This window comes from Bison bison, unplaced genomic scaffold, assembly GCF_000754665.1.
Source record: "Bison bison bison isolate TAMUID 2011002044 unplaced genomic scaffold, Bison_UMD1.0 scf7180017864270, whole genome shotgun sequence".
In the NCBI taxonomy this organism is placed as follows: domain Eukaryota; kingdom Metazoa; phylum Chordata; class Mammalia; order Artiodactyla; family Bovidae; genus Bison; species Bison bison.
This window is the reverse complement of record NW_011494842.1, coordinates 916578-943840: the sequence shown is the minus strand read 5'-3', so window position 1 is coordinate 943840 and position 27263 is coordinate 916578. Positions and strand designations below refer to the sequence as shown.

The 27263-nt window shown below is 41.0% G+C and overlaps 1 protein-coding gene across 1 annotated transcript in view; it reads left to right on the top strand.

The window, feature by feature from the left end:
• The window catches only part of PRIM2 (primase, DNA, polypeptide 2 (58kDa)), a 346489-nt gene that overhangs the window by 45528 nt on the left and 273698 nt on the right, over nt 1-27263 (top strand). Inside the window, exon 6 of the mRNA XM_010848522.1 lies at nt 26288-26383. Coding sequence (XP_010846824.1) covers nt 26288-26383 — 96 coding nt within the window. The remainder of the gene's footprint in view (nt 1-26287; nt 26384-27263) is intronic.

Below are 27263 nucleotides of genomic sequence, written 5' to 3'. Positions count from 1 at the left end.
GCTGGCATATTGAGTGCAGCACTTTCCCAGCATCATCTTTCAGGATTTGGAATAGCTCAACTGGAATTCCATCACCTCCACTAGCTTTGTTCGTAGTGATGCTTTCTAAGGCCCACTTGACTTCACATTCCAGGATGTCTGGCTCTAGGTCAGTGATCACACCATCGTGATTATCTGGATCGTGAAGACCATTCAGGTATGACCTAAATCAAATCCGTTATGATGATACAATGGAAGTGACAAATAGATTCAAGGGATTAGATCTAAAGGACAGAGTGCCTGAAGAACTCTGGATGGAGGTTCATAACATTGTACAGGAGATGGTGATGAAAACCATCCCCAAGAAAAAGAAATGTAAAAAGGCAAAACGGTTGTCTGAGGAGGCCTTACAAAAAGCTGAGAAAAGAGAAGTGAAAAGCAAAGGAGAAAAGGAAAGATATACCCATTTGAATTCAGAGTTCCAAAGAATAGCAAGGAGAGATAAGAAAGCCTTCTGCAGTAATCAGTGCAAGGATATAGAGGAAAACAGTAGAATGGGAAAGACTAGAGATCTCTTCAAGAAAATCAGAGATATCAAGGGAACACTTCATGCAAAGATGGGCACAATAAAAGACAGAAACATTATGGACCAAACAGAAGCAGAAGATATTAAGAAGAGGTGGCAAGAATACACAGAAGAACTGTACAAAAAAGATCTTCATGACCCAGATATCCATGATGGTGTCTTCACTCACCTGGAGCCAGACATCCTAGAGTGCAAAGTCAAGTGGGCTTCAGGAAGCATCACTGCAAACAAAGCTAGTGGAGGGGATGGAATTCCCATTGAGCTATATCAATTCCTAAAAGATGATGCTGGGAAAGTGCTGCATTTAATATATCAGCAAATTTGGAAAACTCAGCAGTGGCCACAGGACTTGAAAAGGTCAGTTTTCATTCCAATCCCAAAGCAAGGCAGTGCCAGAGAATGTGTGAACTACCACAGCAGTTGCACTTATTTCTATGCTAGCAAAGTAATGCTCAAAATTCTCTGTTGAAGCAAGGCTTCAACAGTACGTAATCGAGAACTTCCAGATGTTCAAGCTGGATTTATAAAATGCAGAGGAACCAGAGATCAAATTGCCAACATCAGTTGGATCATAGAAAAAGCAAGATAATTACAGAAATGCATGCACTTCTGCTTCATTGACTATATTAAAGCTTTTGACTGTGTGGATCACAACTGTGGAAAATTCTTCAAGAGATGGAAATACCAGAACCCTTACCTGCTTCCTGAGAAATCTCTATGCAGGACTTAGAACAATGGACTGGTTCCAAATCTGGAAAGGAGAATATCAAGGCTGTATATTGTCCCCCTACTTATTTAACTTATATGTAGAGTACATTACTTTGCCAACAAAGGTCCATCTTGTCAAGGCTATGGTTTTTCCAGTGGCCATGTATGGATGTGAGAGTTGGACTGTGAAGAAAGCTGAGCGCCGAAGAATTGATGCTTTTGAACTGTGGTGTTGGAGAAGACTCTTGAGAGTCCCTTGGACTACAAGGAGATCCAACCAGTACATTCTAAAGGAGATCAGCCCTGGGATTTCTTTGGAAGGACTGATGCTAAAGCTGAAACTCCAGTCCTTTGGCCACCTCATGCGAAGAGTTGACTCATTGGAAAAGACTCTGATGCTGGGAGGGATTGGGGGCAGGAGGAGAAGGGGACAACAGAGGATGAGATGGCTGGATGGCATCACTGACTCGATGGACATGAGTTTGAGTGAACTCCGGGAGTTGGTGATGGACAGGGAGGCCTGGCGTGCTGCGATTCATGGGGGTTGCAAAGAGTTGGAGACATCTGAGCGACTGAACTGAACTGAACTTAGAGTACAAAATGTGAAATGCCTGCCTCAATGAAGCATAAACTGGAATCAAGATTGCCGGGAGAAATATCAAAAACTTCAGATTTGCAGATGACAGCACTCTTAAGGCAGAAAGTGAAGAACTAAAGAGCCTCTTGATGAAAGTGAAAGAGGAGAGTGAAAAAAGTTGGCTTAAAACTCAACATTCAATAAACTAAAATCATGGCATCTGGTTCCATCACTTAATGGCAAATAGATGTGGAAAAAATGGAAACAATGACAGACTTTATTTTCTTGGGCTCCTAAATCACTGCAGATGGTGACTGCAGCCATGAAATTAAAAGACACTTGCTCCTTGGAAGAAAAACCATGACAAACCAAGACAGAGTATTTAAAAGCAGAGACATTACTTTGTTGACAAACATCCATCTAATCACAGCTATGTGTTTCTCAGTAATCATGTATGTATGTGAGAATTGTATCATTAAGAATCCTAAGTGCTGAAGAATTTATGCTTTTGAACTGTGTTGTTGGAGAAGACTCTTGAAAGTCCCTTGGACTGCAAGGAGTTCAAATCAGTCCATCCTAAAGGAGATCAACCCTGAATATTCATTGGAAGGTCTGATGCTGAAGCTGAAGCTCCAGTACTTTGGCTACCTGATGTGAAGAGCTGACTCATTGGAAAAGATTCTGATGCTGGAGAAGATGAAGGCAGGAGGAGAAGGGGATGACAGAGGGTGAGATGGTTGGAAGGCATCATGGACCCCCTGGACATGAATTTGAGTAAGCTCCTGGAGTTGGTGATGGACAGGGAAGCCTGGCGTGCTGCAGTCCGTGGGGTTGCAGAGTCAGACACGACTGAGCGACTGAACTGAACTGTTCAGGTGCTGTGGGGGATTTAAAAGCACTTTGTTAAATAGAAAGGGGCATTCATAAATTATTGAAAGTTACTGTAGACAACATACTATAACAGCTCCTTGATTTTTGTGTACCCTGTTTTGAAATGGTTGTAGATTTTTACTTTCCTGTTTCCTTGAGAATTCCTTGGTTTGTAAGGAGATCAAATTAGACAATCCTAAAGGAAATCGATCCTGAATATTCACTGGAAGGACTGATGCTGAAGCTGAAGCTCCAATACTTTGGCCACCTTATGTGAAGACCTGACTCATTAGAAAAGAACTTGATGCTGGGAAAGATTGGAGATAGGTGGAGAAGGGGATGACAGAGGATGAGATGGTTGGATGGCATCACCGACTCAATGGACATTAATTTGAGCAAACTCTGGGAGATGGTGAAGGACAGGGAAGCTTGGCAGGCTGCAGCTGCAGCCATGGGATCGTAAAGAGTTGGAAATAAGTGAGCGACTGAACAGCAACAACAACAACTGCTACTTTCCTGTTTTCTTTCAGCCTTTAATGCCTTGTCTAGCTCTTCATATTATGTAATTTGGATTACAGTATGTAAGAGAGAGCCTTTAATTTGTGTGGAAAATGTATTGAAATTATTTCGTACTGAAAAACTGAAAGTATGTTTAAAAACTATTCCATAATTCCAGGGAAGTAGGATAGTTGAGATCTAATAAAACCTCTTTCTGTATGTTGACAGACACATTTGCTGCCATTATAACACTTTGCTTAAGGAACCAGAGAATTGTAGATGAATACAAACACAAACAACTATTTGAATTTGCTGCTTAATTCTCTGGATCCCTTAAGCTGTACCACTTTGGGGTTGTAATACTCTTACTCAATGTGAGAAACAAAGTGAATGAAGTATAGCATAATATTCTCTTGTAAGTTTCAAAGACTGTCTTCTTTATTTCTATAAAGTTAATAGTTAATAATTTTGCCTTTTTTGGGGGTAATTTTAAACTAACAGTAGCAAGGAAAATGCAGTTAAGGAGCCAAGTGACTGATGTTTTGAATAAAAGATCAGTGTCAGGTTTATTACAGAGAGCAATATAAGGTATGAATTCAGTGTGTTCTGTCTCTTCTTGCAATTTTGAGGACATACAGAGTGAAAATGGCTCCATTTAGTTGAGCGAGTTCAGGCTTTGGAGGGAGACTGTGTTGATGAGATATGTACTTACAGTATTGCAAGAATAATGTCTGTAACACGAAGGGTTATGTTAGTATCACAGGCTCCTCAGGGCTGACATGAGGTCTTTCCTCGTATTTCTGACGTGGAGGAGCAGGAGAGCTGTGAACTGACTGAGCCCAGACGAGGTCCCTGGGTGGTGTGGGCAGGGTGCTTCCTGTATGCTGCAGCGTTGCAGCCTGGAGAACTGGAGACGGGATATTCCTGAAGATACACATGCTCTCTTAGTTGTGTCACGGCTTTTCCTGTGTTTGAATCCGTATTTCATGTACTTGAGTCCAGATGGAGTGCTTGTAGGACTGTAATGAGGGATGAACTGTGAGTTGGGAAGAGAGATACCCGGGGACGACTTGGAAGTACGATCATGGTGAGCAGCGTCTGTCTGCAGGCACGTGTGTGGAGATGCTGGGGAACATGTGTCTGTGTCTCTTTCAGCGTCAGCTGGTGACCTGAGAGGACTTGACTGCACAGCTCCTTTCCTACCAGGGTCTGCAGATTCACACACAGTTTATAAGAAATGTGCTTGCAAGGCAAACTTGTTTGTAAGATAATTCCCTTAGCTGCCAGAATTCACTGCTGAGTCTATCCTACCTAGAAATCCTTTATATTAGTTTGTAACCAGTATTTAATAAAGGCTTTATATATATCCAGCAGTGTGTGATGGAAGATTTGCATTAATATGTTTATAGTGGGGAGAGGAAGAAGGGACTTTTAAGGAGATAGAACAAGGTGAAATGTCTGATGCTGTCAGTAAAAGTTGTGAAAAAGTAAAGAAGGTGGTGTTGTGGGCTGGATTAATCTAGGAGGGGATCACTGAGCTAATGGTATTTCATCTGAATCTTAAAAAGATAAGAAGGCAGAAAGGAGATGGCAGAGAAGCTCTGACGGGGGTTTTCCATGCCCGCTGCAGCCTCAAATGTCTGGTAATTTTCTGAGGAATGAAAGTTGTTGAGTTGGGTCACCAATTAGAACCCCTTTTTCAAAGCCATTAAAGCTGATTTCTAAAATTTTCAGTTACAAACGTATGTATCTGAGCATCTCTTGGAATAGACACCTCCTTTTCCTTCACTCAGGCACTAAAAGTACCTACTGTTCTACTTTCTGGGCTTCCCTGGTAGCTCAGCTGCTAAAGAATCCGCCTGCAATGCAAGAGACCCCAGTTTGATTCCTGGGTTGGGAAGATACCCTGGAGGAGGGCATGGCAACCCACTCCAGTATTCTTGCCTGGAGAATCCCTGTGGACAGAGGAGCCTGGCAGGCTACAGACCATGGGGTTGCAAAGAGTTGAACATGACTGAGCCGCTAAGCACAGCACAGCACATTCTACTGTCTGCTTGAATTTAGAATACATGATAAACATATAAATGTAATAACACCTAACTTACAAAAGGGAAGCCCTAGTGGCTCAAGAGGTAAGGAATCTTCCTGAAATGCAGGAGACTCAGGAGACATGGGTTCGATCCCTGGGTTGTGAAGATCCCTTGGAGAAGGAAATGGCAACATACTCCAGTATTCTTACCTGAGAAAACCCATGGACAGGGGAGCCTGGTGTGCACGGGGTCACAAAGAGTTGGACACGACTGAGCATGCACAACTTAGTTTTTACTGAATTTCCGAGATTTGATATCCCATAGCTTATAACAACTCATTTTCTTTTTCTGACCTTATTTTCTCCTCCTTTTATTCATTCTCCATTTGCTTGAATGAACATGACTTTATTGCTAGTCTGTATGGACTGTAAGCAGGCTTCATCATTTCCTCCCCAGACAAAAGTAAAGCCTTATTTTTATAATATCTGACTGTTAGCTGGTTACATTGGAAAGCTTTCGTCTTATCCCATCTTTTGTGAATGAGTTTGGCTGCCTCTTTTCCAGTGACCTTGAAAATGTCCAAAATGTTGCAGAGTTTAAAAAAAAAAACTTAGAACTAAGTAAAGTTGAACAATTTTCTACTGGGCTACATTGTAAAAGTGGGAAGGAAAATTACTTTCCTTTGTTTTTTTTTGGGAGACATTTGCCAGTTGGAGCCTCAACAAAGATTGAGTTTAGAGGCCTTTAATTGAGCACCAAAAGGTTATTGCAGAAGATAACATAAGGAGATGTCATAAAGTGGCAAATTTGAAGCTCAGTAATAGAAAGCCATGTGAAGGTATAGGCATTCTGCCAGTTTACTGGGTTCTTGAAATAAATAGTTTGGAATTAAAGAAACAGTTACAGATTTCATATACTTGATTAACTTAGTTCACAGGAAAACTGGAGAAGGGGAACACACTTCAGATTGCTTTAGTTGTGAAGTCTTCTTGGCATTTATTAAAATTTTGCTTTAAAATATTTATTGATTATAAAGTATAGTAATGTAAAATCAGAGCAATTTTTAATCTAATATCTTATGTCAAACCATTGAAATAAAATTCCACGTATAATTGGGTGAAAATAAATTGTGATGGTAGGTATTCAGTCCTGAACTATTGACTAAGTCAGCAGCCAGTAAATATTTCTCAAACTAGGCACAGTGATTGTAAGTATGTAGGAGGGCCACCCACTGAAGCCTGTAAATGGTTCCTGACCCTTGGGTCTTCTGATCTGTTGAAGAACCATGACACAATTATATAAGTAACCAGTTAATAATAATAGAAAATGTGTGATTGTATATATAAGATATATACAGGAAAGCATTAAATATTATTCTTCCCATAAATGTTAAGCTGTTCTCATGTTGTACTAGTTTGAGGTAAAGTACAATTTCTTAGGTTTTATTATTATTCTTTTGTTTGAATGACTATGCCTCTCATCCAAACAAAAACAAGAAAGGAGATTGCATTGTTTTCTGTTGAAGGATATTTTTGCTGGATGAAGAATTCTTTGTTGGCAGATACTTTTAACACATTGAAAATATATGACTCTGCTGTCTTCTGGCTTCTTCTTTGGCTGCTGAGAAGTCAGCTGGTGGACTAACTGTTGCTCCTTTGAGGGTCAGATCACCAGCCTGCTTATTGTATGCTTTTAAAATACTGTTTGATTCACTTCTGTTTAATTTAAACTTTTTCAGTTCGGCTAGGAGTGAAATTCTTTAATTTATCCTGTTAGAGTTTCTCTAGGTTTCTTGGATCTGTAGATTGGGGTCTAACACTAATTCTGGACATTCTCGGTTATACTAATTTAAAATTTCCCTCCATTCATTCTTTCTCCTTTCTGTCTGGGATTCCAGTTAATGTATTGGAGACCTTCTTAGCCAGTCCTTCACGTCTCATTCTCATCTCTGCCTTTTCCTTTTTTAAATCATTATCTCTGCTGAATTACAGATTTCTCCTGAACAACTTCCCAGTTTGTTATCTCTTGGTCCTGCTTTGTCTGTTTTGCTGTCATGTGTTTGGTTGTTTAATGTTTATTTATTTGACTGCATCAGGTTTTAGTTGCAGCACGTGGGTCTATGTGGGTCTGTTACTGCGGCAGTGACTTCCTCTGCGGCGTGTGGGCTCAGTGGTTTCAGCCTGCAGGCTTAGTTGCCCTTCAGCATGTAGGGTCTTAGCTCTGTGACTGAGGATCGAATCCTGTCCCTTGCCTTGGCAGACGGATTCCCAACCACTGGACCATCAGGGGAGTCCCTCCATTGTGTTTTAAATTTTGGCTATTGTAGTTTCTTGAAGTTCTTCTAAAGAAATGTTGTTAGTTTTTATAGATTCTTGTTCCTTGCTGATATTTGAAAATTTGTTATTCTCTTTTCTAAGTGTTACAGGTTGTGCTTATCTCTAACTTGTGTTGCCTTGCTTTCCATAAGCCTGGTTTTCTATGCCTGGTTGTTGCCCGTACACGATTCTGGTGTTCTGAGGGTGAGTGTGCTCACTGAGAGGCAGTGTGTGGCCTCTGACAGTCCTGGGGTGTCACCAGTTGGCGACTCTTGTTGAGTCATCTTAGCACCGTTCCTCCTGGGCCTGTGTGCGCTCTGGCTGTGTGCGTGGCATGTTGCCTGGCCTGGAGTGGCCACAGCTTCTCAAGACTGTGTTCCTGGCTTTTTCTTCTCCTCTTTGTCTGATGCCTTGAGAGCCTGCTCTTTATTCTCGAGTCGTTGGGGGAGGGATGGTTAGTCATGCTAGTTCATTCTTCCCCTGGGGTGTTGTCCTTTGGGAGGGTTAGGGTCTCCTTCAGGAGGCCATGGTCCTCGGGCGTTAATCTTGACTTTTGCCACCTTGGTCCTTGAGGCTGTGGTTCTGAGCAGAAGCAGATGGCTAATGCCCTCAGGGCAAAAGTAGCATTGGTTCTCCTGGGTTTCAGGTGTCCTCAAATTTGGCTTGGCAGTTTCCCTTGTTCTGTCAATTTTTTAGTGCTCTTATGGCTCAGATGGTAAAGCGTCTGTCTGCAATGTGGGAGACCCGGGTTCGACCCCTGGTTGGGAAGATCCCCTGGAGAAGGAAATGGCAACCCACTCCAGTACTCTTGCCTGGAAAAGTCCATAGACAGAGGAGTCTGGTGGGCTACAGTCCATGGGGTCACTAGGAGTCGGACACTACTGAGTGACTTCCCTTTCACTTTCTTTAAACTAATTATTTTTTAATGGTTTATCCAGTATTTTTCATTGTTTTCAGTGGGAAGTAGATCTGAGTAACTTAAGAAATCAGAAACTGACTAATGGCCCAGGGCTGGAGCCAGGAGCCTCTGTTAGCTCCCTGGCTGTTGCAGATGTACACACTGCCTCCCCTGGCGAGGGCTGAGCAGCCTCTGTGCAGGCTGGGTGCAGAGAGGACCACTCTTACTGTGTTAGGAAAACCGTGACTCTAATAAGTACCTTATTAAAGGCACTACTCATGCTTTCACCTGGCATGATCCTGTGTCTTTCATTTCTGGGGGTTTCCTTTCCATCTTTCTTACTGCTTATCTTTTTCTTCCATTTCTATCACAGTGTCCTAATTCTTAGATTACCTTACTGTTGCTCATTGGTCTACTGTAGTAACCTCTTGAGTAGTCTTTGATTACTGTGAAAATTGAACATGTTTTTTGTGAATTCTTAGGACCTCTTGTGTGAGTTATCTGTTTTTATCATGTGATGAATTATTTTATTATATGCTGTCAAAAATTTTTAGTCATTTGAAATTTTACTATACAGAATATTTATTCTCTTTTTCTGTATTTCTTCATTTTGAACATCGTCACCTCTTGTAGTTTGTATATTCTAGTCGGTAAACATTTTACCAGGTTATTATGACAGAAGCTGGGAATATAAAAATAAATATAACACATTTATCTCCGCTTGTGTATGTGTGCTCATTTGCTTCAGTCGTGTCCAACTCTTTGTGACCCCATGGACCGTAGCCCAGTAGGCGCCTCTGTCCATGGGATTTGCCCAGCAAGAATACTGGAGTGCATTGCCATGCCCTCCTCCAGGGGATCTTCCCCACCCAGGGATTGAACACGCATCTCCCGCGTTTTCTGCACTGCAGACGAATTCTTTACTGCTGAGCCACAGGGGAAGCCCCTGTGTCTTTGCTTGGGTTCATGTTATGGTGAGGAAGATACACACATGCTTGTGATACAGTGTGTAAATGCTGTAGCACTGCATGTTCAAGCACAGAAAAGAGAGTAACTTGTTGATGAAATTGGGGGAAACTCTGTGTAGATAATGTTACCTGCATAGCCATTTTACTGTAGAAAAGCAGGGTATGGAAGGACATTTCAGATCTAGAAAATACGTGCAAAATCAAAGTGATGAAAGTCATGGTGCCACGGAATCGTATAGGCTGGTATCATTGGAGAACAGAGTACCTGGGGGTTGAAAATGGAAACCAGGATGAGCTTCAAGACCTGGGATAAACTAGGCTTTGATGAGCCCACGGACTGTGTGGAGTGGGCACGATGGGCCATGAGTGGTGGGTGAAGCGTCTGGCTGGGGAGAGTGTGTGGGCTGTGGGCTGCTGAAGTGGAGGGGTGGTGGGCAGTGGGCTGGGACCATGAACCTGAAATGTTCTGGTCTTCACGTGGATATGAGAGGCACTTTGGACAGTGGCAAGAAGGGAGCTGATACTGGGTCAACAAAGTTTGGATTTGGATTCTGTCTCTCCTGGTTTTAGCCCTGAAAATCCCACATCCTGAAAAACCCTAAGTCCTATGAGAACTGGGACGGGGTCTTCATGGGGAGGGCTGATGCTTTTGGGGCCTCGAGTGATGTGTGGAGGTGCTGGCTAGAGTCGGGGGAGAGGGGTAAGTCTGTGTTGACTTAGGTGGAGCAGGAACCCCTGGGAAGGGAGTAGGCAGCTGGTTAGGATGGCACAGTGGGAGATGTTTTGGCGTGAGCTCAGAGTGGGTATGCCAAAAGTGGGGGGCTTGTAGAGGACCGGGTGAAAGAGATAAGAGGGACTGGGAGAACGGTGAGGTCTCTGGAGGGCCTGAATTTGGGTACTAAGGGCAAGGACAAGGGACATATGTGAAGATAATCGTGCAAGAGATTCATTGAGGACTTTGGTCAAAGCTGTTTCAATTCTGGCTCTAGGTTTCTGACTCAGGCTTTTTTAGCCCGTTGGTTGGGGATGGCAAATAGATGGGGAAACAGTGGAAACAGTGACAGACTTTATTTTCTCAGGCTTCAAAATCACTGCAGATGGTGACTGCAGTCATGAAATTAAAAGACGTTTGCTCCTTGGAAGGAAAGCTATGATCAACCCAGATAGCATGTTAAAAAGCAGAGACATTTCTTTGCCAACAAAGGTCCATCTAGTCAAGGCTATGGTTTTTCCAGTAGTCATGCATGGATGTGAGAGTTGGATTATATAGAAAGCTGAGCGCTGAAGAATTGATGCTTTTGAACTGTGGTGTTGGAGAAGACTCTTGAGAGTCCCTTGGACTGCAAGGAGATCCAACCAGTCCATCCTATAGGAAATCAGTCCTGAATATTCATTGGAAGGACTGATGCTGAAGCTGTAACTCCGATACTTTGGCTGCCTGATGCAAAGAACTCTCATTAGAAAAGACCCCAGTGCTGGGAAAGATTGAAGGCAGGAGGAGAAGGGGACGACAGAGGATGAGATGGTTGGATGGCATCACTGACTCAATGGACATGAGTTTGAGTAAACTTCGGGAGTTGGTGATGGACAAGGAGGCCTGGCGTGCTGCAGTCCATGGGGTTGCAAAGAGTTGGACACGACTGAGTGACTGAACTGAACTGGACTGGGGTGGAATAATATAATCTGATTTTTCTCTGCCACTTATTTCACTAAGGTTCAGTATTTTTATATTTAACCCATTGTCTTTTGTAATATATTTTTACATTTGGTCTCAGGATTAGAGATGAATTTTTAAATAAATTTTCTTAGCATTGCTTTCTGTGTACTCAGCGTTATTTATTACACAATGTGTTGTTTACTCATTGTTACTCTACTTTATATTTTTCTATATTTACTGGCATTTTCCTAGACCGCACCAGCCTAGGAGTGACTCAGCCCATAAAGTGGCCACTGTTGAGTCCTGCTTTTCAATTCAGATCTGGGGTGGAGTGTGTGTGTGTGAGAGAGAGCAAGCGAGATTGATCGATTAATTGAGGTTGATTAACTGGGAGTGACTTTCTTCTGTCTTCTGTGCTCCATGTGACTTCCTGGGTTTCTGGCCTTTCAGTGGCATCAAGCTGTTCATAATAAACCTCAGTGTTTGATGGTGAGAGCTGCCTGGCTGCCCTGTTAGTGATGATCCGTAAACCTCCGCCAAAGCCACGGCCCAGTGGTGCCATTGGTGCCTTTCGGGTGTATCTGCGGCTGTTGGAGTGAGCGGTCGCTGTGCTGATCTCTGAAGGCTGGTGCCCGGAGTTGCCTGGAGTGGACCCCCGTCACCTGTCTTCCACGGTGGCACGTGCCACCTCTCTGTCTGCACACCTCTCCTGTGAGAGGCTGAGCGCCGGGCCTTGGGCATCCTGCCCCCGGGCCATTGGGAGGCTGTTCCGCCCCTCACCTGGCAGCCCTCCGGTGTGTGTCCCACCCCCGCCCCCCAGGCTTGGGGATGCGCTGGGCCTCCAGGAGTGTCTGCCCTCCTGCTGCAGTGGCGGGAGGGCACCTCACCTTCTCCTCTGAGTCACTGCTGCTTTCCAGTGTTACTGTTGGTGGAGTCAACTTGTTTTTCATAAGCTTTTGCTGTGGTTGAGTAACACTGCTTACAAGTAGCACCTTACTTTTCTTCATGTCACCTGTTGGCACTGTCCCCTCCTGGAAGGTGCTGCAGGAGCGTTGCTGGGTGGGGTGGGGTGGGTGGAATACTTTCCTGATACTTCCTCTCAGACTGAGCTGCTTGCGTGTGTGTCTAGGCTTGTTATGCCCAACTCAGGACTGAGTGCTCTTTTATTTAGGATACTTAAAGAAGTCTTGTATAAATTACCCAGCTTTTTTTTTTAAGAGGCTTGATTTCTAGGGGAGAAGAAATGTGCTTAAGTGTAAGTGATTAATCTTTCCTTTTTGGTATAAATTTTAGTGTATTCCAGATGTGCCTATGCTATTAAAGAAAAGGGCATTAATGAAATAACCAGATGATTGATTTTTACATGGATCATGTTAGCAAAGTTACTGAGACATCAACATACTAATTAGAATGACAGGATATTAAATTATTATTCATTTTTCTAACTTTATATGTTTTGGGCAACTATAAATGAATGACAGATAATTTGTAAGTGGAGATTTCCCCTAGAGATTTACCAGTTATTAACAGTTTAATTTTTTTCATACTTCCCTTTATTTGATTCTCTTCTGGATGTTTAAATGAAGGAAGTATTTTATAAGAATTAGATTGTAAGTTAAAAAAAATGTTTTAAATGAACTTTTATTTTAGGTAGATAAGTGTTCTGGTTAGTAGCTCAGTCATGTCCGACTCTTTGCGACCCCATGGACTGTAGTAGCCATGCCCCTCTGTCTGGGCTTTTCCAGGCAAGAATACAGGAGCGGGTAGCCATTTCCTTCTCCAAGGGATCTTCCCAACCCAGAGATCGAACCAGGGTTTCCAGCATTGCTGGTAGATTCTTTACCATCTGAGCCACCAGGGAAGCCCGGTTATTTATTACTACGTAACATTTGTCAACAAGCTTAAAACAACAATTCTGAAAACTAACATTAAAACTTAAAACCATAGCCTAATCCTACGGTTTTAAAACAATTCCATTTTATTATATCTCACAATTTTGAGGGTCAGGGGTTCAGACTGGGCTCAACAGCAGATTTCTTCTGCTTCACATGGTGTCATATGGGGCTCCATGAGCCAGTCTGGTCTAGGATGTCCAGGACAGCTTCACACATGCCTTGTGCTGGGTGAGGACTTCTAGAAGGCTGGGCAGTGCTGGGATCCTCTCCATGGCATCCTGCAGGTGAAGAGGTGGACTTCTTTCCTGGTGGCCCAGGACTCCAGGAGATGGAAGCTATCAGTCCCTCAGAGGTGCAGCCTGGAGGGGCATGGCACCCCGTTCCATGCTCTGGTGGTCAGGCAGGCCCAGGCCAGCCCAGTCACGGGGAGGCCAATAGATCTCAGCTCTCAGTGGGAGAGTCAAGGCGTTTGCCACCATCCTCAGTCCCTACAGTAGGGGTAATGATTGGGTCACAAGGCGTTTGGGAAATGCATGCCCTCCATAGATCACAATGTTTACTATCCGTGTAGGACCAATATTTATTAAAAACAGTGATAACTATTAACATCATGATAATTGCTTTTCCCACAAATTGTTAACTTCATTATAAATGATTCCTAATTGTTTTATTATATACTGGATACTTTAAGCAGTCTTCCCATTGTTTCAATTTGGTTTTTACTATCAATATTTTAAGTTAATTTTGTAGTAAATAATACCTAAATATTAATATTTAATATTAATAAAACTAGAAGTTTTAATATTGTTGGATTATTACTTTTTACCTGCTATATAGATACGTTCCATTTTATGAAAAACGGGTACTTAAAATCATTGATTTGTATTTATTGGTGATTGCAGCCATGAAATTAAAAAATGCTTACTCCTTGGAAGGAAAGTTATGACCAACCTAGATAGCATATTAAAAAGCAGAGACATTACTTTGCCAACAAAGGTCCGTCTAGTCAAGGCTATGGTTTTTCTTGTGGTCATGTATGGGTGTGAGAGTTGGACTGTGAGGAAAGCTGAGCGCTGAAGAATTGATGCTTTTGAACTGTGGTGTTGGAGAAGACTCTTGAGAGTCCCTTGGACTGCAAGGAGATCCAACCAGTCCATTCTAAAGATCAGCCCTGGGTGTTCCTTGGAAGGACTGATGCTAAAGCTGAAACTCCAGTACTTTGGCCACCTCATGCAAAGAGTGACTCATTGGAAAAGACTCTGATGCTGGGAGGGATTGGGGGCAGGAGGAGAAGGGGACGACAGAGGATGAGATGGCTGGATGGCATCACCGGCTCGATGGACATGAGTTTGAGTGAACTCCGGGAGTTGGTGATGGACAGGGAGGCCTGGCGTGCTGTGATTCATAGGGTCGAAAAGAGTCGGACACGGTTGAGTGACTGAACTGAACTGACTGATGTCATGCCCCTTCCCTCAAAGGATTTGAGGTGACTTGCAACAAGGCACGTGTGATAAGTATGTGTAGAGACAAACTATAAATGGTAGTGGAGGATGCGGATCAAGAAAAAGATGAGTCAGTAAGTGGTGTCCCCGTTTGTTCCGTGGCTGAAGCCCACACCTGGGAGTCTGTCTCTCTACCCCTCGATCTGCAGCCTGTCAGCCCTGCTACCTCCCAAACACGCCTCAGCTCTGCCCACTTTTGTTTTTCCTCTTTGAGGCCTGTGTCTTTTGCCTATTGCCGACTGCTGGTAGAGCGCCTTCTCCCTCATACAGTTCCTTACAACACAATCCCTTCTCCATTCAGCACCAGAGCAAGCTTAAAATCTTGGGGTAAATCAGATCTGAGCTTTCCTCTGCCTCAAATTTCAGCGTAGTGCACCGTTGTTAGCACAAAGGCCTGTCCTGGCCTTGGGCCCTGTCTGCCCCACTCCGGCCCCTGCTTCATGGTCTCCCATTCGTCTCGCCCACTAGGCTTCTTTCTCTCCATCACTTCAGCACGAGCTGTTACCTCTGCTTCGGATGCTCTTGTCATTCAGGTTGTCAATTAAGTGTCACTTCTCCTGAGAGGCTTTAATTGACTACCCAGCTGAAGTATAAATCCGTCCCATCTGGAGCACATCCCTTTGCTTTATTTTCACCATTGATCACAACCTGATAGTTTATTATTTTCTGAGTCACCCCATTAAAATATAAGCTGCATGAAAGCACCGTTTTTTGTTTTTTTGTTTTTTTTTGCTTATTTAATAGCTGGATTCCATCTGCTGGAAATTGTGTTTGGTACATAGTAGGTCCTCAGTGTTTCAGAATGAGTGAATTCTACACACAAAAAAATCAAATGCTAGAATTGATGGCAGTATTTCTAGAACGTGATAAATTTATTTTAGCAAAGAAGATTCCTTCCCTGGTATTTACTGTTTTAGACTAGTGGTATGTTTCAGAGTCATTAAAGGACCTTTTAAAGAAATATACACCTCTGTGCTTCAACCTGTAGGTCTAAGTGGTATGAAGGATCTGTAATTTTGAAAAGCTCCACTGTGAATCTGAGGTATAGCCATGTTTAAGGACCAGGGCTTGAGAGAACTATGTGGATTCAAGGAGAAAACTGGCCAAACTGTTTATTAACATGAATGAATATTGATGATTGAAAGTTTATAGAATAAATCTCTGGGAAGCATTTGTTTATCTCTTTGCTTTAGCAGCCAGGATAATAGCCTAGTGGTTTCAAAGTGGCGTGCCCAAGATGATCATTTGAGAGTGTGGGAAGGATGTAAGTAATACAACTTATACATTTTTAATATCATTCCTTTTACATTTTAGGGGGGTGGACGGACATGTTTTCAGTACCTAATGTACAGTGATATGTATATGTAATTTATAAACGTACTGGAATTACGTGCTCAAGATAATTTATTGATGAAAATGTGTGATTCAGAGAGGAGGGAGATGACTGGTCAGTCAAGATAGGTGGTGCTGTGTTAGCCAATGACCCCAGGCCTCAGAGACTGCTAAAAGGTTTGTTTCTTGTTCCTGCTCTGCGTCTCCTGTGGGCCATTGGTGGCCCTTCCCTGTGTCATTTGCGTGCCGTGACTCAGGTGGATTAAGCAGTCTTTGTTTGGAACTTCGCCAGTTGCTGTGATGGAGGAAGGAGAGAACCCAGTTAATCACATGTTTGTAAAGCATTGGCTTGGGAGTGACATGTGTCACCTCTGCTCATATTTCACTGGCAAGTTGTGTGACTGCTTGTGAGTGCAGCAGGTAGCGGTTGTGTAACCCCCTCAGAGAGGGACTCTGCACGGGTGAGCAGAGGGCAGTCTACACAGCCAGCCTCCACCACCTGCTTGTTCAGTGTAGGGGCATTTGCAGCTCCAGCAGCAAAACTCCTGAGCCTTTCAGGAGCCCTGGCAGAGGGAGCCTGGTCTCCCTATTCTATGGTTTGATGAAGAATACCAAAAAGAAAAAGATACCACGGCCCAAATCCTTAATTCTGTTACTAAGGAGCATGTAAAACAACATTATTATAAAATAGGGAAATATAACTTTATCAAAACTATTAGAGCCCTGTGTAATTTTTTGCCTGAAAAAAGATTATACCACTACCCCGTATACCATTTGAAACATTCAAGTACTTAGTATTTGGTGGGTAGTTGTGGAAAATAGAGGTTAAGGTGGGGGATTGTGAGTAGTGGTGGAAAGAAAACTTTAGGGCTCAAATGTTCAGGGTCTTTGCTGGTTGACAGTTAACCAGACTGAAGGTGAAGCACCCCTGGAATAAAAAAGTAAGTCATTCTGGAAATGCAGTTTTATTTAGAGCAATTTGTTACATACTTCTTTTCAGGAAGATGTTAATTTGGGAGGCATAATACACCTTGATTGTAAGGTGCTGTAGTGATAGCCTAGCTAACTTTATTACTTATTTTGTACACCCCCCTAAAGACCAGTCCTGTGTTAGTTTAATAAAATGACAAGTTCTTAGAAACCAGTTTATTTTCAGGAGGCATTTCACTTTATTTATTTATTTACTTGAAATATAGTTGACTCACAGTGTCATGTTAGTGTCAGTTACACAACATAATGATTCATTGTGTACATTACAAAGTGATGACCCCTATGCGTCTACTTACCATCTGTCACCATACGAAGTCATTACAGTAGTATTGACTATATTCCCTGTGCGGTACATGGTATCGTCATGACTTAAGTAGAAGTTTGTTCCTTTTAATTACCTTCACCTATTTGCCCTTTGCCCTATCCTGCACCCCTCTGGCAAAAACTAGTTCATTCTCTGTATTGATGAGTCTGTTTCTGTTCTGTGTTTGTTCTTTTGTTTTGGTTTTTAGATTCCACATATAAGTTAGATCATATGGTATTTGTTTTTCTCTGACTTATTTCACTTAGCACAATACACTCTAGATCCATCCATGTTGTCACAGTAGAAAGATGTTGTTCATGGCTGAGTAATATTCCATTGTGTATATATGCACCACATCTTCTTTCTCCTTTTGTCTGTCAGTAGGCACTTGGATTGCTTCCATATCTTGGCTGTTGTAAATAATGCTGCATTGAACATGGGGGTGCACGTATCTTTTGAGTTAAGTGTTTTTGTTTTCTTTGGATAAATAAATACCCATGGGTAGAATTGATGTATTTTACAGAAGGTTTATTTTCAGTTTTTTAAGGAATCTCCATACTGTTTCCCATAGTGGCTGCACCAGTTTGCGTCTCCACCAACAGTGTATTATTTGTCATGTTTTTGATAATAACCTTTCTGACAGGTGTGAAGTAATATCTCTGGTTTCGATTTGCCTTTCCCCGGTGAGTAATGATGTTCAGCATCTTTTCATGTGCCTGTTGGCCATCTATTTGTCTTCTTTGGAAGAAGTATCTATTTGGTTCGTCTGCCCATTTTTGTTTTGTTTTTCTTTTTATAAATCCGTTTATTTATTTGGCTGCTCTCAGTCTTAGTTATGGAATGCAAACTCATAGTTATGGCGTGTGGGATCTAGTTCCCTGATGAGGGATTGAACACCAGCCCCCTGTATTGGGAGCACAGAGTCTTAGCCACTGGACCACCAGGGAAGTCCCCCCAGTTTTTAATCAAATTGTTTTTTGACATTAAGTTATATGAATTGTTCATATATTTTGGATATTAACCACTTATCAGTTATAATTTACAAATATCTTCTCCCATTTAATAAGCAGTCTTTTTGTTTTGTTGATAGTTTTTCTTGTTCTGTAAAAGCTTTTTGGTTTGATGTAGTCCCACGTGTTCATGTTTACTTTTGTTTTTTTTGCCTGGGATGACAGATCCAAAAAAAATTGCCAAGACTGTCAGAGAGCATACTGCCTGTGTTCTCTTCTGGGAGGTTTTTTTTAAATTAATTTTTAAATTGGAGGCTAATTACTTTAAAATATTGTGGGTTTTGCCATACATTGACATGAATTAGCCATGGGTGTGCATGTGTCCCACCATCCTGAACCCCTCTCCACCTCCCTCCCCACCCCATCCCTCTGGGTTGTCCCAGTGCACCAGCTTTGACTGCCCTGCTTCATGCATTGAACTTGCACTGATCATCTATTTCTCGTATGGTAATATACATGTTTCAATGATATTCCCTCAAATCATTCCACCCTCGCCTTCTCCCACAGAGTCCAAAAGTCTGTTCTTTACTTCTGTGTCTCTTTTGCTGTCTTGCATATAGGGTCTTTCTAAATTCCGAATATATATATTAATATACTATATTGATGTTTTTCTTTCTAACTTACTTCAGTCTGTGTAATAGGCTCCAGTTTTATCCATCTCATTAGACTGACTCAATTGTGTTCTTTTTTTATAGCTGAGTAATATTCCATCGTGTATATGTACCACAACTTCCTTATCCATTCATCTGCTGATGGACATCTAGGTTGCTTCCATGTCCTAGCCAGTGTAAACAGTGTTGCAGCGGACATTGGGGCACACATGTCTCTCTCAGTTCTGGTCTCCTTGGTGTGTTTGATCAGCAGTGGGATTGCTGGGTCATACGGCAGTTCTGTTGTCAGTTTTTTAAGGAACCTCTGCACTCTTCTTCATAGTGGCTGTACTAGTTTGCATTCCCAGCAGTGTAAGAGGGTTCCCTTTTCTCCACACCCTCTCCAGCATTTGTTTGTAGACTTGATGGCAGCCATTCTGACCTGCATGAGATAGTACCTCATTGTGATTTTGATTTGCATTTCTCTTATAATGAGTGATGTTGAGCATCTTTTCATGTGTTTGTTAGCCATCTGTATGTCTTCTTTGGAGAAATACCTGTTTAGTTCTTTGGCCTACTTTTTGATTGGTTGTTTATTTTTCTGGTATTGAGCTGCATGAGCTGCTTGTGTATTTTGGAGATTAATTCTTTGTCAATTGTTTCATTTGCTATTTTTTTCTTCCTTGTTTATAGTTTTCTTTTATGCAAAAGCTTTTAGGTTTAATTAGGTCCCATTTGTTTATTTTTGTTTTTATTTCCATTACTCTGGGGGGTGGGTCATAGAGTATCTTGCAGTGATTTATGTCAGCTAGTGTTCTGCCTGTGTTTTCCTCTTAAGAGGAAAGTTTTATAGTTTCTGGTCTTACATTTAGATCTTTAATCCACTTTGAGTTTATTTTTGTGTATGGTGTTAGAAAGTCTTTTACAGGTGACTGACCAGTTTTCCCAGCACCACTTGTTAAAGAGATTGTCTTTTCTCCGTTGTATATTTTTGCCTCCTTTGTCAAAGATAAGGTGTCCATAGGTGCGTGAATTTATCTTTGGGCTTTTTATTTTGTTCCATTGATCTATATTTTGTCTTTGTGCCAGTATCATACTGTCTTGGTGACTGTAGCTTTGTAGTATAGTCTGAAGTCAGGAAGGTTAATTCCTTCAGTTCCATTCTTCTTTCTCAAGATTGTTTTGGCTATTTGAGGTTTTTTTGTATTTCCATACAAATTGTGAAATTATTTGTTCTAGTTCTGTGAAAAATACCATTGGTATCTTGACAGGGATTGCGTTGAATGTGTAGATTGCTTTGGGTAGTATACTCATTTTCAGTATATTGAGTCTTCCAATCCACGAACATAGTTTATTTCTCCATCTATTTGTGTAATCTTTGATTTCTTTCATCAGTGTTTTATAGTTTTCTATATATAGGTCTTTTGTTTGTGCAGGTATATTTATTCCTAAGTATTTTATTCTTTTTCTTGCAAGGGTGAATGGGATTGTTTCCTTAATTTCTCTTTCTGTTTTTTTCATTGTCAGTGTATAGGAATGTAAGGGGTTTTATGCTTTCAGGTCTTACATTAAAGTCTTTAACCCATTTTCAGTTTATTTTTTTAATAAACTGATGGTGGTGTTAGAAAATGGCCATTTCATTCTTTTGTATGTAGTTGTCCAGTTTTCCCAACACCATTTATTGAAGAGACTGTCTTTCCCCTGTTGTAAATTTTTGGCTCCTTTGTCGTAAATTAATTGATCAGAAAAGTGTGGGCTTATTTCTGACTCTGCATTTTGTTCTGGTGATCTGTTTGCTTTTCTGGCAGTACCATATTATTTTGATTACTGTAGCTTTGTAGTACAGTTGGAAATCAGGAGCGTGATATTTATTCCAATTTTTTTTTTTTTTTTCTTTCTCAAGATTGCTTTGGCTGTTTGAGGTCTTTTGTGACTCCACACAAATTTTAGGGCTTATTCTAGTTAGGACTGTTTAGGACTGCTCTAGTTCTGTGAAAAATGCTATTCTTGGCATTTTGGTATTTTTTGGTATTTTGATAGGAATTGCATTGACTGTAGATTTTTGGGAGTGTTGTGGACATTTTAATAATATTTATTCTTTCATTCCATGATCATCTAATGTATTTCCAATTGCTTATATTGTCTTCCTTTTCTTTCATCACTGTCTTACTGTTTTCAGAGTACAGGTCTTTAGCCTCCTGGGTTAAATTTATTTCCAGATATTATCTTTATTTTGATGCAAAATGGGATTTGCCTGATTTCTCTTTCTGATAGTTATTAGTGTACAGAAATACATTAGACTCCTGTGAGTCTCAATTCAAATTATATGCCAGTCTCAATTCAAATTATATGCCAGAGTTAAACCAAAACATCTTTATCGAATCACTAAGTCATGTCCAACTCTTTGTAACTCCACGGACTATAGCATGCAAGGCTCCTCTGTCCTTCACTACCTCCCAGAGTTTGGTAAAACTCATCTCCATTGAGTCGGTGATGCCATCCAGCCATCTAATCCTCTTCCTTCTCCTCTTGCCTTCAATCTTTCCCAGCAGCAGGGTCTTTTCCAGTGAGTCAGCTCTTCACTTCAGGTGACCAAAGTTTTGGAGCTTCAGCATCAGTCCTTCCCGTGAATATTGAGGGTTGATTTCCTTTAGGATTGACTGGGTTGATCTCCTTGCAGTCCAAGGGATTCTCAAGAGTCTTCTCCAGCACCACAGTTCGAAAATATCAGCTCTTCGGTGCTCAGCCTTCTTTATGGTTCAACTCTCACATCCGTACATAATTACAGTAAAAACCATAGCTTTACTGTATGGACCTTTGTCAGCAAAATGATGTCTCTGCTTTTGTTAGTACAGTGTTGAGTATCCTTGCCTGTCACTCAGGAGACTGGGGTTTGATTCGCCAACGGAGAGGCAACATGCCTTTTGTCAGACAGTAGAGAATCCGCCTGCAATGTAGGAGACCCAGGTTTGAGACCTGGATTAGGCAGATCCCCTGGAGAAGGGAATGGCAACCCATTCCAGTATTCTTGCCCGGAGAATTTTGTGGACAGAGAGAGGAGTCTTGTGGACTGCTGTCCATGGAGGTTGCAAAGAGTTGGACACGACTGAGCGACTAACACTAACTAACTAGGTTTGTCATAGCTTTTCTTCCAAGGAGCAAGTGTCTTAATATCATGGCTGCAGTCACCGTCCACAGTGATTTTGGACCCAAGAAAACAGAGTCTGTCACAGTTTCCATTGTTTCCCTATCTATTTGCCGTGAAGTGATGGGACCAGATGGGACTGGATGCCATGATCTTGGTTTTTTGAATGTTGAATTTTAAGCCAGCTTTTTCACTCTCCTTTCTCACTTCCATCAAGACACTTTCTGCCATTAGGGTCGTGTCATCTGCATATCTGAGGTTATTGATGTTTTTCCTGGCAATCTTGATTTCAGCCTGGCATTTTGCATGACATACTCTGCAAATAAGTTAAATAAGAGGGTGACAATATATAGTTTTGACATACTCTTTTCCCAGTTTTGGATTAGTGGTGGTGAAGTATTAGTGGTGCTTATATTGCTGTGGAATTTGTTCAGTTAAAATCCCAGATATTATTATGACCAACATCTATATGTTCAGAGTTCCCTAACTCTTTGCTGCTGTAATAAGTGATTGTAAAAGGGACATGATTGATTAACACATTTGGTGTCAACTTCAGTATTGCCAGATCCTGTGAAAACCATTTGGGCAAAAAAAAAAATCCATAGAGTCGCTTATGATTATCCCCATTAATGGTGGGAAGAACAGGCATGTATATTAAATTTTTATATAATTTCAAATTAGTAAGTATTCATTGCACGTATTTGATGTATTTTTATATTTAAACTGGAAATCACTTAATAATGAGTATCATGAGGATGTACACATTTCTTGTTCCCTTTTGCCGTGTCTCCTCTGTCAGTTTCTTACTTTGTTATTTTTCTGTTTTGGCTTTCCTTGGCACTGTCTGTCCCTGTATATTCTAGAAGCAACACAGACACATAAGCTGTTGTGATTTTGCTTGAGAGCATATTGAATCTTCAGGTTAATTTGAGGAGAATTGGTACAGTATTATTTCTTCTGGTGCATGTTTATATGTCTCTCTGTTATTTAGGTTTTCTCCAGTTAGGTTTTATAGTTTTTTTCTGGAGTCTTACATATCCTTTGTTAAATTTATTTTGTTACTATTTTTAATCCTGTTATGAATAGTTCAGTTCAGTTCAGTTGCTCAGTCATGTCCGACTCTTTGCGACGCCATCGACGGCAGCATGCCAGGCCTCCCCCTCCATCACCAACTCCCGGAACGTACTCAAACTCATGTCCCTTGAGTTGGTGATGCCATCCAACCGTCTCATCTTCTGTCATCCCCTTCTCCTCCCAACTTCAGTCTTTCCCAGCATCAGGGTCTTTTCTAGTGAGTTAGTTCTTCACATCAGGTGGCCAAAGTATTGGAGTTTCAGCCTTAGCATCAGTCCTTCCAATGAATATTCAGGACTGATTTCCTTTAGGATGGACTGGTTGGATCTTCTTGCAGTCCAAGGGACTCTCAAGAGTCTTCTCCAACACCACAGTTCAAAAGCATCAATTCTTTGGTGCTCTGCTTTCTTTAGTCCCAACTCTCACATCCATACGTGACTACTGGAAAAACCATAGCTTTGACTACAAGGACCTTTGTTGGCAAAGTAATGTCTCTGCTTTTTAAAATGCTATGTGGGTTGATCATAGCTTTTGTTCCAAGGAGCAAACGTCTTTTAATTTCATGGCTGCAGTCACCATCTGCAGTGATTTTGGAGCCCCCCAAAATAAAGTCTGTCACTGTTTCCATTGTTTCCATCTATTTGCCATGAAGTGATGGGACCGGATGCCATGATTTTAGTTTTCTGATTGTGAGTTTTAAGCCAACGTTTTCGCTCTCCTTTTTCACTTTCATCAAGAGACTCTTTAGTTCTTCTCTTTCAGCCGTAAAGGTGGTGTCATATGCTTATCTGAGGTTATTGCTATTTCTCCTGGTAATCTTGATTCCAGCTTGTGCTTCATTCAGTCCAGCATTTCACATGATGTACTCTCCATGTAAGTTAAATAAGCAGGGTAACAATATACAGCCTTTTCATACTCCTTTCCCGATTTGGAACCAGTCTATTGTTCCATATCTAGTTTTAACTGTTGCTTCTTGACCTGCATACAGATTTCTCAGGAGGCAGGTCAGGTGATCTGGTATTCCCATCTCCTGAAGAATTTTCCAGTTTGTTGTGATCCACATAGTCAAGGGCTTTGGTGTAATCAGTAAAGCAGAAGTAGAGTTTTTTCTTAATCTCTCTTGCTTTTTCAGTGATCCAATGGATGTTATAAATGATAGTTTTTAAAAAAAAATCCATTTTTAAGCTTAGCTGTTGGCAGGTAGAAATATAATTAGTTTTTCTGTATATGACATTGTATCTAGAAACCTTGCTTAATTAGGTAAATAGGTCTAATAATTTATTTGTGGATTCTTTGAATTTTCTAAGGATTCTACTCATATAATCTATAAATAAAGCCAGTTTTGTTTTTTGTTTTCCAGTTCTTACACTTTTCTTTTGGTTTTACCAGTCTGGTTTCCATTCATGGAGCCTTGTTTCCTTGTGTGTTTGTTTTCTCTGTGTGCTAGAGATTGATTGGAGGAGTGTATTGAGCCTTAGGAGAATTGTATCTTTGTTGGGAAAGGTTTTTATTTACTCCTTTCATTAGTCTGTGGGTACAGCTGGTCAGGATACTGTTTATTTCCATCCAGAATCTGAGATCTCTGGATGCTGCGCTGCAGATCCCTACCAAGACTGATTAGCTTCCGGTGCCCCCTCCTCACTTCTCCTGGGTTCAAGAGAGGAGAGACAGTCTACCTGTTGTGGCAGAGTTGCTTTGAAGTTGCTTCACCAGAATTAGCCAAAATAAAAGCCTCTCTTTTCTCATACCTTTTTTTTTGGCCTTGCCGTGAGGTTTGCGGGATCTCAGTTCCCTGACCAGGGGTTGAACGCGAGGCCATGGCAGGGAAAGCGCTGCGTCTTTACCACTAGGCCACCCGTCTGATAGTCTCTTTTTGTCTCTGCCACTTTGTCCAATCACTTTTTACACTTTCTCATTCATGCAGATATCATTATCCTTGTCTTTTATAATCTTCACATAGTTGTTATCTATGTACTTAATGAATCTTTTTGTTTTTGCTCATGAAGTGATGTTTTACTGTTTGCCTTGTTATAAAATACAGTGTGCTTGGTACAGTATTTGCAAATGTGTTTGCAAAAATCCTTTGAGGCATGCTGCGGATGTACTTTGCTCAGAGAGGATTTGAGTTTGCTTCTGTCAGATGTCTGGGGCCTTTGAATCAGGGGTGACCTTAAAACAAGTTCAACGCTTGGGATTTCTCTAATGACCTGCAGCGTTAGAGCAGGAGCATCTCTTATTAATGATATCCCACTTAAAGAGGGCCCAACTCTATGTACTAATCTTCTGTGCCTTAAAGAAGATGCTTTAAAATTTTCTATCAGTGTATTTTCTTTGATTTCTGTGAGAAGCTGATCTGAATATGATGGTTTGCTTTACTTAAACATCACATTGTACTGTACTTTAACCAAACATCTGTTCTGGGCATTAGGCTTTTAAAAATTATTATAAATAGCATTGTGATGAAAGAAAATTTCCCAATTTGTGTATTTGTTCTCTGATTAATTCTAGAAGTGAAATTGTTAGCATCAGTGTACTTTAATGCTTATTTATGTGTATTGTCAAAGTACTGTATGCAAGGATTGTTCCAACCCTGTGGATTTTAACATTTTCCATTTTAATAGGTAGAAAATAATATCCCATTATTTTAATTTACTTTCATTATTTTCAGTTATATGAATCTTGGCTTTGTTTTACTTTTGCATTATTAGTATTTATGCCCTACTACCTTGGGGTTTATTGACAGTAACTGAGATGTCACATGATACAAAAATTTCCCACAGTTTATCTTTTATAATTCGTCTTCATCTGTAGATCTTTTCTTTTTCTGTAAAGAAGTTTACGATTTTTATCTCATCATATCTATCAGTATTTTTTTTCAAAGCCATAATTAGAGATAATAGACTGTAGTTGTTCTTACAAATACTAGTGTTTTATTTAAATTTGAAATTGTTTTCTGTAGCTAGAAAATTCCACTCTTAGTTCAAATAGGTATTTTAATAAATTAACATAACTCCACATTGAGGTAATGTTCATTTTTTTGTCTGTATTACCTTAATTTTTATTATAATTTCTTTTGTTTCATATTATAATACTTTCTGTTTCTCTGCTACTATTCTTTTGGTATGTGTCCTCAGAAATTGGCAGAGTAGAAATTTGAAAGTAAATTGAATTTAAATTTTCTTCCGTATTTTGGCTTCATTGATGATTATAAAATCACCTAGTAATTGTATTAGGAATGATTTGAGATATCAGGGTTTTGAGAGTTTTAAAACAGTATAGAATCTTCGCTAGAACAGGAAGTACTTTATTGAAACTGAATGCAGAGTTTTAATTTTTAAATGACATATGTTTCCTTCTAGATAAGTGATGAAGAAAAGACTGTCCGAGAACAGGATATTATTGCTTCATCATCCAGTTTTGGTGGGGCTCAGTTGGATCCGGAGTCAGTCTATAAGGTAGGTGCACTTTTAAAGCACTTCCGAGGTTCCATGGTGCTTAACTGATGCATTTGTACAGCCTCTGGGGCGCAGCCTCACCCCTCCTACTTGGAGGTTGGTTTTACCTGCTGCTCTGCTCAAGGCTGCGCTGCAGCAACTCTGGGCCCTGCCTGGGTACTGAACTGCTTGCAGGCAAGCTCTCCTCCCTGTGTGCAGTCTTGCCTCTCACATGCAGGGTGGTGGCGGGGGATGCATTTGTCATGGGGCAGTAGCTCTAAAGAGCCCCCAGGGTCCCCACCCCTCAGCGGTGTTCTGGACCTGGCAAGCGTCATGACATGTACTGAAGGCTCAGTCTCACGAGAAAAGAGCCTGAGCTGGAGCCACCTGTTCAGACTTCCTGCTCCAGTCCTTCTTGGGATTATGGAAATAAACCCTCTTCCCGCCTCTTTGTGTCCTGTGTCACCCACACGGAGCTGGGTCATTGCTGCTTTCTGTGGCTGCAGGACTGCCATGTGGGTCCACATTGTTGCCTCAACCAAGCGGTGAATGGTTTCAGGGCAGGAACTGTATGCTAGATGTAGAAATGTGTAAACTAACCAGAAACTTTCTGCAAAAACACATGATCTGATTATTATGTGGTGTCATTGAATACACTGAAGAATTATGGCCATATAATTTAACTCTTCCATAAAACCTGAGCCAATCGGTTATATGGGGATTCTTTTCTTTTTTTTTTTTTAACCTAATGGTATACCTCATTTTTAAGAAGTAGAAAAACTATTGAAGAGTAAGGATGACTTTTTTCAACTTATTAATACTGTTATCATAATCTGCTCATCTCTTAAAATTTTATGGTAGTTTATAAGACTTTAAAGAAATGTAAGTAGAATAGGAAAAC